Here is a 14818-nt window from a genome sequence, read left to right as displayed (position 1 = left end):
CTCCTGAGCTGCAGGTCCAAAATCCAGCTGCCTCTGGGCATGTCCATATAGCTGCCCCTGGGACCCCCCCTACTCACAGGCCTACCCTGCAGCCACTATCTTCCCTCCAGACCTGCTGTTCCACCAGCACAGTGAGTGACACCACAGTTCACCCAACTGTCCACGTATCAACTGATAAACCCAGCTTCCCCAAGGGGCCCTCATAGCGTGGTCTGCCTGCCTCTCATACCTCACCTGCCAGGGTTCCCTTTCCCAGATTCCTGTCCTCCTCACTCATTCTGCATTGTTTTCCATCCATCCTGATCATCTTCCAGTTCTTCAAGGCATTCTCCCTTCACGTCCAGCCTTCGTAAACACTGTTCTCTCCTCAGAGAACAACTTTTCTCATCACTCCATTTACCCTCTTCTCCTGGTCAATTCCCTGCTCAATTTTTGGGTGTCAGCTTCCACATATCTACCCTTGAGAGGCCTTCTGACCATCTCTTTACTCTGACTGGGTGCTCCAGTGGCACCCTGGCCTTATCCCAGCTTATCATACTCCCTAGCAGTGGTCCTCAACACAGGATAATGTTGAGGCCCCAGGAGCCATTGGGTTGCTAGAAATAGTTTGGGTTGCCATAACTTGGAGGAGGTGCTACTGGCCACTCATAGGTAGAGTCCAGGGATGCTGCTAAACATCTTGCAATGCTCATCGCAGCCCCCACAACAAAGAATTATCTAGTTTGAAATGTCGGTAGTGCTGAGGTTGACAAACTTTGCTGGTTGGAAATTGCTTGGTTACTTGTCTATATCTCCCACAAGACTGAAAATACATTATCTTGTTTACTAATGGGCCCCCAATATCTACACAATGCCTGATACATAGTAGGCACTTAATGAATTTTGAATGAATGGTCTAGACTTCAAAGGCATTTAATAGATGCTTGAGTGACTAAATTATTGGATAAATAAATGGGATGTCCTCTGGGCATATAATGAGCACAAGGATGAGTAGAATCATTGGCATCCATGTTTTTTTGGTCCTAGGATGCCAAAAGGAAGTCACACAGGACCTTTACCCACGTGGAATTAGAGTGATGCCCTGTGGTGTGGGGGCTTGTAAAGTGGGAGATGGGGAGCAGAATGGGAGAAGTGGAGGGCCTGAAATAAAGGATGAGCACTGTGCCTGGGCCCCTGGTGACATAGCTGCCTTCTATTTTGTGCCAAGAGACTCCTTCTCCTGCTTCCACGGAACCTCACATTGCTTGTGCCCCCAGGGAGTGATGGAGAGCTTCCTGGGCACTGCCATGGCTGGCTCCTTGTTCTGCCTCTTCTCGGGACAGCCTCTCATCATCCTGAGCAGCACAGGGCCCATCCTCATCTTCGAGAAGCTCCTCTTCGACTTTAGCAAGTAGGTGTTCCTCAGTGGCCCTCGGTCCTGCTCTCACAGTGGGGGCAGTGTGCTGAGGCCAGGGCAGGGGACTAGGAATAACCCTAAGGGGGAGGCTGGAGTGAAGAGGTACCAACGCTGTCTTTGCCTATGTGGAAGCCTCCCAGGTGGTCTCCCTGACTCCCTCTGGCTACTTGCTTTTAGGCCATCTTAGTGCATTAGTATAGATGATAGGGAGACATTCGGGCAAGAGCAGAGGAGAGAATTCACACCACTCTGCTTTGGAGCAGTTATGACCTAAGAGTCAGTACCTGTCTGAAGAGTCGAGCTTGAGGTCAGAAGGCTACAAGCTGACCCGGGCTGCTCCTGTCACCACTCCAAGCTCAGCTGCCTCATCTACAACATGAGGCCGTTTCTATGGCCTGCACCAGCTTTGTCAGTCTGAAATTCCTTGTTTTTTTTTTCATTTACTCTGAGTATTTGTTACCAAACTGTGAGAGCTGAGATGTCTTAGCACCTTCCTGCCACCCCCATGAGCTTCCTTTTTCATAATTCTCAAAGACCAGACAACCCCAGCCAGGAATTGTCCCTGTCTCCAGTCCTCTTGCCATTGCTAGGAGGGCATCTGTGGCACAGGAGGGACAGATGAGCCATTCAGGGTGTGCCTGGGGAGCCAAGCACAGCCCGGAGCCCGGAGCTGGAGGCCCCCCCACTTTTCTCCGCCTTCCAGAGGCAACGGCCTGGACTACATGGAGTTCCGCCTCTGGATTGGCCTACACTCAGCCGTCCAGTGCCTTATCTTGGTGGCTACAGATGCCAGCTTTATTATCAAGTATATCACCCGCTTCACTGAGGAGGGCTTCTCCACCCTCATCAGCTTCATCTTCATCTATGATGCCATCAAGAAAATGATCGGTGCCTTCAAGTACTACCCCATCAACATGGATTTTAAGCCTGACTCCATCACCACCTACAAGTGCGAGTGCGTCGCTCCAGACACAGGTGACCGGTAACCCCAGTGATGCCTCCGCCCCCACCTGCCCTCTCCCCCCATCAAACGTCTCTACTCCAGTGCAGGAGGATGAACTTGCTTTGAAGGGCACCCCCTGTCCCAAGGGAGCAAACACAGAGAGTCTTGAACCTGGTGTTTGAAAGAAAACCAAGGGGACAGTAGCTTTACTGAGGGTCATGACACCAGAGCCCGGGGTTGTGGTCAGGGCAAGCAGGAACACCCAGAGAAAGACAGGAGGCCTGCTCTGCCTCAGTGTGGGGCTGATGCGGAGGCCACACCTGTCTGGAATGCTTCTCAGTTTCATGAGAGTAGGATACCATGAGCTCTCCCTAGTGTGTAAGGTGAGATCACACCAGAGGGATGAACATCCCTACAGTTAGGGATACTTCCAGGGTTGAGGGGCACTCAGAATGGAAGAGGGTCTGGCAACCATGTCATTTAAGAAACGGTTGCAGAACCTGGGGTTATTCAGCATGTTGGAGAGGTGTGAGGGAAGGACTGTCATGTCACAATGGGGCCAGATTCACCCCTATAACTACAGGACGCAGGACAAGGACCAGGGAGCCAGAGGCGGGCTGATTCAGGGAAGAATTGCAATGGTGGGATCCTCCACCCTGAGAGGTGTTTGGCCCCCTTGGGTTGCTTCAAGCCACTCAGACACTACCCAGATGTCCATCTGCCAAAGGTATTATGAAAAGGATCCCTGCACTGGACGGGAAGCTGAATCAACCATCTGGTTGACCTGATAATACTCAGTGCCATTATTATGGTTTCTTTCTGACCAAAAAAACTGTCATCTGTAAAGTTAGGACTGCCTACAGTCTGAACCCCTGGCTTTCTTCAGTCATACTTATGTCACAAAGAGCCTTCGGTAGCTTGTGCCCAGAGTGCCCAGAATGCTACAGAGCAGGGATCGGAGATCCATCCATGTATCTCTGAGCACCTCCTGGCTATAACCACAGAGAGCAAAGTGAGGTCCAGAGACCACCCAAGCTCACACCGAGCCTCAGTATCTCTAGCTGTAAAAGAGCAACATCAGCGCTGGCCCTGCCAGTCTCATGGAGCCCTGTGCGGTTTTCAGATTGGGTTGGAGGAAATAAGTAGCTACTGTGTTGCTCAGCCCTTAATAGCACTATCAATAAAGTTCAACGTGAGTCCATCACAAATACTTACTGCACAATTGTTATGCTCCCTACTTCAGTCTTTGTGGAGATAAAGATGTCCTGACCTCAGGGAGTGCAGTTCCGGTTGTATCCTCTCTCCCTACATCACCACACTGATTTTGTAACAAAGACTAAATTTTTTCTTTTATATTTTTTCTATAATTAATGTTAAGTTATTCCATTAAAATCCAATGTCAGGCAAAGCAGTCCTTAGTCCTGACCTAGGATGTGTTGCTTGCCCAGGAAATGGAAGAGGGGCCACCGGCAGCCCCTTTTGTCCTGCCCTACAGAGAAGCCCGTCTCTCTGCCTGGGCCCCATCAGGGCACTGCCACTTGCTGCTTGCACCGTCTGGATTGTGGACTCACTGCACTGAACATAAATATTCCCATAAACAAAGCTTTTGGAAGTACATATCCTTGTTCTCTTTGAGAAACAGTCGAAATTCTTGGGTCATATGTGGAGCTTTGGCCATTCTGAGCATCATGTGTCCACAGGAAAAAAAGTCTAAGGGTGCCCTAGAAACAAGGCACGTAGGGTCATGTAAGATAAGATCTGAGATAATGAAATTCACCTGCCTTCAAATAGCAGCCCCTGTGGCCTTGTCCAGGTGCCTGATTTCTGTGGCCTCATCCTTTGGGGTCACGCTATCGTGTGGGTTCTCAAAGTGTGGCCCTCCAGCCAGCAGCATCAGCACCATCTAGGAACTTGTTAGAAATGCAAATTCTTGGGCCCTACCCTAGACCTGCTGAATCAGAAAGTCTGGGGTAGGGCCAGCTGCATATTAACCAGCCTTTTGGGTGATTCTGATGCATGCTTAAGTTTGAGACCAATGCTCTATTGAGTTATTAATTAGAAAGACTGAGCTGTTACTACTATTAATTAGTAATACTGAGCCATTAATCCTAGATATGAGTGGGACTCTGACATTTCGTAAGATTGGATTTTCAATTTCTTTACAAAGAATAAAGAAACCGAAACCAAGACGAGTTGGTTTTGATTAGGAGAACATGAAAAGTTCTAGACATTAGGAGACTGGGAAGTGGGGAGCTGAGGAGAGGTTCTTTCTCAGTCCGTAGGCCACTTGCCAGTTAATTGTTCAGTATTCCTAGTTTTACTGCAAAACCCAGTCAGACTCTGGCACATTACCACTCACTGTCACTCTTCATCATTAGAGCTTGTTTGGGGGCACTCTCTTTTTAAATTTAATTTTGTTTCCATTGTAACTGATTTGTATTCTGTTTATGGATGCTGCATACACTGACTTGGCTGCTTTCAATCCCAAGTGAGTACCATTTATAAACATGAGAATTTTAAAATACTTGATACCTGGAAGCTCTCTGGATTTTCCATGTTCTAGTTCTTCCTTCTTCATCTCAAAGTGACTTTCAGATAAATTCTACACTGTTCTTGATATAAAGGAATGGCTCGGCCTAAGTAGAAGACAGCAGAGGAATGTCTGGTATGGCAGCTGTGGCCGCGGGAAGGACCCTGAGCTGCCAGGTGCAGGCACTGGCTGGGAGTCTCCCAGCACTCACGTGGGCAGCCCCGCGCCAGCCTTCTTGCCCACCTTTTCTACTCTGTTGTTTATTAAGCGTCACATTCTCTTGGTCAGTAGTGTGAGAAATGGCAGCAAAATGTCCCTGATTTCTATGAAATGAAGCTTTCTTTGGAATAATTGTAACAAACCTCTGGGTTGCAGAGCTCTGAGGTGTGTTGTGACCTAGGTCAAAGTTGAATACCTTAGCCACTTCCAGCCGCCCCCATTTCCCTAGAATTTGGCAACTTAGAGGGGACCCATGCAGAGGCGGATTTAATGGCAGACACACCAGCCCATGCCCTAGGCCCCCACTTCTGAAGGGCCCCACAAAACCCCAACTTTTACACTTTTTCCTAATGACACCAAATTTGGTTTCATATGTGCAATTTTAACATTAATAGTACATAGTATTTCTTATTTATTTAAAAATACGGTTAACATGTATTTTAATTTTCCCTGTCTCTCTCTTTTTTTTAAGGGGCCAAATATTTCCTTCTGCACCTGGGGCCTCAACCGACCTTAATCCTCCTCTGGCCCCACGGTCATACCCACCCCATGACAGTTTGTTGGAGGCTGAAGGAAGCTTCAAGAATAGCCTCTTCTTCCCTCTAGGTTTCTGACCACAGCCAGCAGGACCCCAGTAGGGCTTGCGGTGCATGTCAGACTTGTCGCCAGCATGCTGGCTGGCAGGCCTCTCCCTCTGCAGAGGTGCTGCTGGGCTAGCCTTCACTGCAGGGGGAGGCTGGGAAGACGTGGCCCCCTCCTCCATCCATACAGTGCTGGGGCAAGAAAGAGGGCAGACGGTGGCCCTCCAGGGTCTGCCTTTGTAATGAATGGCCACATCCCCCATCGAGGGGTCACAGTTTCTCATGGCCTCTCATGGGAACTCTAATATGCTCCACTTAGAGTTAGGGGTGCAGAGGCTGGCCCGGGTTTAATTTTCCTCAGCTTGTACTCAAGGGAAAGATTAAAGGAGATAAAATTAAAACCAGTGAGTTCTCAGAGGTCCAGTTGACCTAAAAACAAACAAACAAATAGCATATAAGGACAGGCAGGAGAGGAGGGAAGCGCGTGCGGAGAAGAGAGGGCAGGAAGGACACTCAGGTGCGGACTGGACCGGTAGGAGCACGGGTTCTGGGTCAGCCTGCCTGGGATGGGCCATGGCTCCTGGCTCCGCCTCATACGAGCTGTGTAACCTTGAGTGATGGGCACGTTAGTTAACCTCTCTGGGCCTCCGTTGTATCATCTTCGAAAGGGGGAGACTCCTTTCAGATTTAGGAACTCAGCCAGATGTTGTGTGGAAGGATTTGGCTTGGTGCATTGCCTAGAGTAAGTTCTTTGAGGATGTTTAAGTCTAAAAGCACAGACATGGGTCCAGTGTCAGCACCTTGTCTTGCCAGCAGATGCCTCCCTGCAGGGTTCAATGCCTGCCCTTTGGCATCAGACAGGAGTTCTCTTAGCCTGACCCAGCTGATCTGTCGGAGTTGTGACCCGGCTCCCTCCACCTCCTCTCCTTCCCTGGACAAAGTGAGGAGAGTAAAGAGGGGTGGGAGCTGGAATGAGCTGCCCTCCCAATGGAGCCTGCCCTTGGCCCTAAGGGTCTGCAGGAAGATGGAGAAGGGTGGGGCTGGCAGGGGGGACCCGCAGGCTCTCTGCTCAGCAGTTGCTGACCCTCCATATGCCCTGTGCTCACCCACAGCGAATACAATCGGGTTCAATGCTTCAGCCTCGCTGCCTCCAAACACCAACACTTCTCTGGTAAGTCCTTTCCCCTTAAGTCAGACACTCAAGTGCTTTGTTTGTGGGGCAAGTGTGGAAATTTGGGAAACTGAAGTCATCTATGGCAACACAGGCTTGCAGAGGTCACCCCCAGCTGCCCACCAGGGTGGAGCCTTGTCACCGTGCATTTTTATTTTATGTATATGCTGTCAAAACCCCATTGTATAACATGCTTCATTCTGTTAGATTCATGTACATCAGTGTCTCACATATACATGCACACACACATACACACCATGGGGCGGGGGCTGGACACGAGGGATGATAAATAGGGCTGCACAAACGGTGCTGTGAACAGTTCCACGTCCATCCATCCACTACTCAGTGGTCCCCAACCTTTTTTGGGCCACAGACCGATTTAATGTCAGAAAATATTTTCACAGACCAGCCTTTAAGGTGGGACAGATAAATGTATCACATGACCGAGACAAGCGTCAAGAGTGAGTCTTAGACGGATGTAACAGGGAATCTGGTCATTTTTAAAAAATAAAACATCGTTCAGACTTAAATATAAATAAAACGGAAATAATGTAAGTTATTTATTCTTTCTCTTGGGACCAGTACCAAATGGCCCATGGACTGGCACTGGTCCACGGCCCGGGGATTGGAGACCACTGCTCTACCTTCTTCCTTGCCTTTCTTCCTAGGATGTCCAGTTCCCACCCAGCAGGGCCACTTCCCAGCCCCAGAAAGTTCTCTCATGCTCCCCTCTCGCTGACACTGATCTGTTCCTTGTGCTTCGGAGTTCGCAGGCCCTCAGGTCTGGCCTGCTTTTTCCAATAATAATGAGCAGTGACCCTCATTATTGGGAGGAATAAAAGGAGAGTAATTTATAATAAAATTCAATAGCTATTTTAAAGATTTAATGTGTAAATATTCAGGCTCTCATGATGGGAATTCCAAAACCAGATGAAATGTAGCAGCTGGTTGGCCCTGAGGGTGGTTCTTGAAACTCTCATGTCCCCAAGTTTGCTCCTTCAGTTGACAATTTAATCCTAACCACTAGACCACCAGGGAACGCCGTTGTTGACAATTTAACCTAAGATTTTTCAAACATCTGATTTTGAGAGAGAAAGAATGGACTCAGTCAGCACCCGTGTCTGAATACTTAAGTGCAGGGGCCGTGAGGGTTAAAAAGATGTGTAAGAAACAGACATGGCTCTGCCCTCACACGTGCTCACACAAGCCTGTGGAGATGCACCTGGAGGGAACGAAGCACAGGCAGGGTGTCCCTGTCAGACACAGGCCGAACGTGGGCGGCCAGGCTGGAGGGGGAGCCCCTCGGAGAAACTGGGGTGCCATCTGGTCTTAAGTTTGGGAAAGCTGGTCCCATAGAGGGAGGTACATTGCAGGTCGAGGGACCAGCATAGACAGAAGGGTCCGGAGGAAAAGCACAAACATACTCCAGGACAATGAGCAGGCCATCAGGCTGAGAGAGCGTGAGGGTGGGGGGTCGCACAGGGGGCAGAGAGAGGAGCTGAGACCTCAGGCCTGACCAGTGGGGTGGTAGAGGCATGCCACCCTGCAGGGGGCATTTTTCATCACTGCAGTGATTGAGGGACTCGGACATTTCGTAGATGGCTGGGCCTCTCTCTTCCTGTCGTTTTCTCAAAGCATGATGGTCTCAGAGTCCCGGGAGGGTGAGGGCGGATGCTGCAAGGCCCCTCAAGGCCTTGGCTCAGACCTGCTCAAAGCTACATCCTCCCCATCCTATCAGTCTGAGTCCACCCCAGGGAGCCCAGGCTTAAGGGGTGGAGAAATAGACTCCACCCTTTGATGGGAGAACTGCAGGTGTCACATTGCAAAGGAGTGTGGATGCAGGGAAGTGTAATCTTTGAGGACTGTCATTGTATCAAACTACCACATTTCCCTTAATCCAAACATCCATTACATTTGCAAGCATCTGTTTCCTTTATTATGTAGGCTCCTGAACATTTACACCTTAAATGTTTAAAATGTACTTTAAATTTTATTATAAATGACTATCCTTTTATTCTTCCTTTTATTATACTTAGAAGCATACATATGAAGATAGATATAAGTGGGTATATTCATACATGAATATATATACACACTTAGGAACATATGTATGTCTGTATACATTTGAATATGTATAGAAACACACATAAGAATATATAAATATATGTCCCTACATATTTAGACATATAAAATTGTGTGTGCCCTGCACTTAGGCATCTGGGACATCAAAAGTAGAAGTGATTGAAGCAACTTGAGGGTCTGACAAGGGTGGGATGTGAGCCCAGTGTGTGAAAGTGCACAGTTACAGGAAGGGGAGAATAGTGTAAGACATCCAGGAAGGAAGGAGGTGCAGACAGGACCCATGGGTTGTACCTGAGCTGGGAGCGAGCCTGCTGAGGGGGAGGGCGTCCACCTTCTGTGCCTTTTCTCCCTGCTGACTCAGCAGTGCATCCCAGAACACAGTGAAGAAACACACCCCAGCTTCTAATCTGCCAGGGAGCCTCCTGCTGGCCCTTCCTTAAAGCAACCTGTCTCCAGGAGCATCACTCTGTTGCTGGGCCCGGTGGGCTGGAGGGCTAGAGCCCCTCGGAGAGTAGAAGGGGCGTGTGGTCTGCCTGGGGACTACAGGGGAGGCCACAGCTGACCCACCAGGACAGCCCTGACCATTTCTCTCCTGTTGTTGGTCTTCAAGTACAACCCCCTTAACCTCACAGCGCTGGACTGGTCCCTGCTGAGCAAGAAGGAGTGTCTGAACTATGGTGGGCACCTGCTCGGGAATTCCTGCCAGTTCATCCCAGACTTGGCACTCATGTCCTTCATCCTTTTCTTCGGGACATACTCCATGACCCTGACCCTGAAAAAGTTCAAATTCAGCTGCTATTTCCCTACCAAGGTAAGCTCACTTTGCAGTTAGGAGGCAACCTATAGTCAAACCGTTCGCAAGATCTCCCTGAGATGATTTTGACCCACTCATAGAATGGATACATCAGCACTGGCTCACTGAGGTTTTTCCAATTAAGAGCACCAACTTGGAATCAGAGATAACTGGGTCCCCTTGTTGTAAAATACCCTTCACAACACTTGGTACTGTCAGATTTTTATCTTTTGTCTTTTTGTGTATTATGTTTTTAAAATTTTTATTTCCCAGATGTATTGCAAATATCTTCTCTCACTCTGTGGTTGGTGTTTTTAACTTTCTTAATGGTATCTTTTTATTAATAGAAATTCTTAGTTTTTCTGTAATCAAATATATTAACATCTTCCTCAAGGTAAATATTGGACAGAAGATATTCTCTTATGTTATCTTCTGAAAGTTTCATTGTTTTCCTTTCATGTTATATCTCCCATCTATCAGAATTGCTTTTGACATATAGTAGAAGATAGTATTTATTTTTTGTTTGTATAGATAACCAGTTGTCCCAGAACTTTTTTAAAAAAATTGTAAATCAGTTTTAATGGGGTGACATTGATAAATCAGTGTACATATGTTCAGAGAAAACATCTCCAGGTTATTTTGACATTCGGTTATGTTGCATACCCCTCACCCAACCAGAACTTTTTTAAAAAGACCATTCTTTCCCCCACGGTTCTACAATGCTTCCTTTGCCATATATCAAATTTCACACATGATGGGGTCTATTTCTAGGTTTTTTGTTCTGTTTCATTGGTTCATTTGTATGCCAATATCACAATCTTCATTTCTATGGCTTATGTAATTTTGTATATCTTACAGACAAACCTTTTTCTCTTTATTTTTCTTTTTCAAGAACGATTTTGGCCTTTTGCATTTCACACAAGTTTTAGAATAATCTTAAATTTCACTAAAATAAAAACTTGTTGGAATTTTTATAAGATTATATTAACTCTACATATCAATTTGGGGAAAACTGACACCCTTCCACTTTTAAGTCTTCTGATCTGTAAGTCTGGTATACCTCACCATTTATTTTATTATTTTATTTTTTTGTATTTTTCCGAAGTGAAAAGCAGGGAGGCAGAGAGACAGACCCCCTCATGTGCCTGACCAGGATCCACCTGGCAAGCCCACCAGGGAGCAATGCTTTGCCCATCTGGGGCATTGCTTCATTGCAACCGGAGCCATTCTAGCACCTGAGGTGGAGGCCATAGAACCATCCTCACCTCCTGGGCCAATTTTGCTCCAAGGGAGCCTTGGCTGCGAGAGGGGAAGAGAGAAATAGAGAGAATGGAGAGGGGCAGGTGGAGAAGCAGATGGAGCCTCTCCTGTGTGCCCTGGCTGGGAATCAAACTCAGGACTTCCACATGCTGGGTGAACACTCTATTACTGAGCCAACCGGCCAGGGCCTACCTCACCATTTATTAAAGTCTTATTTCTTTCCATAATGTTTTATAGGTTTTGGTCTTGAGATTTTGCTCATTTTTTATTAGGTATATTCCTAGATACTTTATATTTTTATGCTTTGGTAAATGCTAACTACTAGTTTTAACTTTATTTTCTGTTCTGTGAGCAGAACAGAATAAAATATTAATTAATTAATTAATTAATCAAAACAGCACTTGCATATGCGAGTGATAGCTATGTTGTAGGGAGAAGCACTCAGAAGAATTATAGCAACTCTATTCCACCATAAACCTCATAATCCCTCTCCTAAAGCTGTCTTAAATAAATATTACTGCCCTGCTATTACTACCACTACTACTCCTAATAACAATTAAAATCTTTGCCTCACCAGGCACTGGTGCAGTGGATAGAGTGTCAGACTGGGATGCAGAGGACCCAGGTTCAAAACCCCAAGATCACTGGCTCATAAACATGACCCCATGATTGCTGGCTTGAAGTCCCAGATCTCTGGCTTGAGCCCAAGGTCGCTGGCTTGAGCAAGGGGTCACTCACTCTGCTGTAGCCTCCTGGTCAAGGCACATATGAGAAAGCAATCAATGAACAACTAAGGTGCTGCAATGAAGAATTGATGCTTCTCATTTCTCTTTCTTCCTGTCTGTCTCTTGCTCTCTCTGTCTTTCTCACAAAAAATAAAAGAAAAATAAAAGAAAGAGGCCCTAGCTGCTTGGCTCAGTGCTAGAGCTTCGGCCTGGTGTGTGGAAGTCTCAGGTTTGAAACTCAGCCAGGGCACACAGGAAAAGCGCCCATCTGCTTCACCTTTCCTCCTCTCCTTTCTCTCTGTCTCTCTCTTCCCCTCCTGTAGTCAAGGCTCCATTGGAGCAAAAAGTAGGCTTGGGCACTGAAGGTGGCTCCATGGCCTCTGCCTCAGGCGCTAGAATGGCTCTGGTTCCAATGGAGCAACGCCCCAGATGGGCTGAGCATCACCCCCTGGTGGGCTTGCCAGATGGATCCCGCTTGGGCACATGCAGGAGTCTGTCTCTCTGCCTCCCCGGTTCTCACTTCAGAAAAATATAAATAAATAAATAAATAAATAAATAAATAAATAAATAAATAATGAAAAAATAGAAATAATTAAAATCTTTGAATGAATAATTGGACTTTTAGCAATATTTTTTAAAGATGAAATAAAAGTCTCTTTAGGAAGCTTTGCAATATATAAACTGAGTAAAAAATAGTGTGCTTGTGACACAAATGCATCTTTTTTTTTTGAGAAGAGGGAAGATAAATAGACTCCTGCATGTGCCCTGACCAAGATCAATCCAGCAACCCCTATCTGGGGCCAATGCTCAAATCATTCCAGCTATCCTTAGCACCTGAGGCCGACACTTGAACCAATCAAGCCACTGTCTGCAAGAGGAGAAGAGAGAAATAAAAGGAAGAGAGAGATAAGGGAAAGAGGGAGGGGAAGTGAAGCAGATGGTCACTTCTTATGTGTGCCCTGACTGGGGATCGAACCTAGGATGTGTGTGTGCCACGCTGATGCTCTATCCACTGAGCCAACTGGCCAGGTCCACAAATGCATCTTCAAAAAAAATTATTTTCTTTCTTTCCCACTTCCATTCATATCATATCCCTAAGTCACCTCTTACATAAAAATTCTTGAGCAGTGACTACATCTGAGAATGTCTTTTTCCTAAAAGCTAAATATAATCCATGTGGCATGAAACTCTTTAACCACTATTTTTCTCCTGAAAAAATTCGGGGATACTTTATCGCTTCATTTTCATTTTGAAATATCCTCTAATTTTTGTGAGCTGTATACTTACAAATTGCTCTGTTGCCTCCTAGAATTCAGTATTGCAAAGAAGAGACCAAACTATTTTACACCCATCAGATTGCTAAAATATAAAAGGCTTGGGATCCCAAGTGCTAGAGATGAAAAGCGAGATGGGTGGGAGTGTAGCAAGTCCATGCAATTTAGAGAACAGTTGGCACTCTCTGATAGGGCTGAAGAGGGATATGATCTTTAGCCTGGCACTTTATCAGGTCTACACCCCAGAGAAGCTCACACATGTACAAGAATGATCATAAAAACATTGATCCTGCCAGACCGGGCGGTGGCACAATAGATTGATCATGGACATACAATACTGAGGATCCAGGTTTGAAATCCCAAAGTTGCCAGCTTGAACGAGAAATGATCCCATTGTCACTGGCTTGAAGCCCACAGCCTCTGGCTTGAGCAAGGGGTCACTGGCTCAGCTGAAGCCCCCTGGTCAAGGCATGTATGAGAAAACAATCAATGAATAATTAAAGTGCCACAACAACAGGTTGATGCTTCTCATCTTTCTCCCTTCCAGTCTGTCTGTCTCTCTAAAAAAATGAAAATATAAAAACACTGATTTTTAAGAGGAAAACAATGGAAATAATCTAAATGCATGTATCAATAAGAGAATAAAGAAATAATTGAAAACCAACCATGCAAACATTAAGCTGCAATGCTACCTCTATCTACAGAGTATCACAAACATAATGTTGAGCAAATAAAGTAAATTTTAGATTACAAATAATTAGATACCATTTATGTAAATTTTTTATTTTATTTTAATGTATTGATTTTAGCAAGAGAAGAAGGGTGAGATGGGAACATCAAGCTTTTCCTTTCGCTTCAGGACAACGCTCTAACCAACCGAACTATCTGGCCAGGGCCATTTATGTAAAATTTTAAAACATGCAAAACAATGTCATATTTAGTTTAAAGTTATATATATATACATATATATATATAGATATAGTAAAAAGATAATAAACTCAAATTCAGACCAGTGGATCTCTCTAGAGAATAAAACAGGAATGCCACTGGGTGATAGATCAATGATAGGCATTGACTGAACAGGTACATTGTTATTTCTTAAGCTGGGAGGGAGTTCACAGCTGTTTATTATATCTATCTTTATATTAGATTGGATGTGAAATTGCTTACAGTACGTCTTTACTTAACATCATTGATAGATTCTTGGAAACTGGCTTTATGCAAAATGACATATAAGCAAACCAATTTTACCATAGCCTAATTGATATAAACAAGAGTTAAGTTCTTGTGGCATGTTTCTGGTCACAGAAACATCATCAAACTTACAAATAAAGACCCAAAACACTTATAATATCAAACATTGAAATAAATGTGTACTATATATAAATTTAAGAAAGGTTAATAAAAACAAGTAAGAAATTCTTTTCCAACTGGCTTATTCCAGTTCAGGGTCATAAGAGGCCAGAGCTGATTCCAGCAGCTCGGAGTGCCAGGAGGGACTCACCCTGAACAGAATGCCCTTCTATCTCTGGGCACCTCACACACACACCACCCACAGACTGCACAATGTAGACACACCAGTTCATCTCACATGCACATCTTTGGGATGAAGGAGGCAGCTGGAGTCCCCGGAGAAAACCCATGCGGATGTGAGGAGATTATGCCAACTCCACACAGACAGTGGTCCTGGCCAGGAAGAGATATTTTTCCCCCATCGACATGATAACAAAACAACATTAAACAACATAATGTTAAAAACAAAAACAAAAACAATGTTATTAAAGGACCTGCTGTATATTTAAATGTTTTGACCTACAAAAAATAATTGGCAAATTCATATGGTC

The 14818-nt window shown here is 45.6% G+C and overlaps 1 protein-coding gene across 3 annotated transcripts in view; it reads left to right on the top strand.

Moving 5' to 3' along the window:
* SLC4A5 (solute carrier family 4 member 5) overlaps positions 1–14818 on the top strand; it is a 109048-nt gene that overhangs the window by 69563 nt on the left and 24667 nt on the right. For all 3 annotated transcript variants that reach the window (XM_066267420.1, XM_066267421.1, XM_066267422.1), the window contains 4 exons: positions 1257–1390; positions 2100–2371; positions 6782–6840; positions 9533–9733. In XM_066267420.1, the coding sequence (XP_066123517.1) occupies positions 1257–1390; positions 2100–2371; positions 6782–6840; positions 9533–9733 (666 nt within the window). The remainder of the gene's footprint in view (positions 1–1256; positions 1391–2099; positions 2372–6781; positions 6841–9532; positions 9734–14818) is intronic.

Source organism: Saccopteryx bilineata, chromosome 3 (genome assembly GCF_036850765.1).
Source record: "Saccopteryx bilineata isolate mSacBil1 chromosome 3, mSacBil1_pri_phased_curated, whole genome shotgun sequence".
In the NCBI taxonomy this organism is placed as follows: Eukaryota; Metazoa; Chordata; class Mammalia; order Chiroptera; family Emballonuridae; genus Saccopteryx; species Saccopteryx bilineata.
This window is presented reverse-complemented; position numbering and strand designations above follow the sequence as displayed.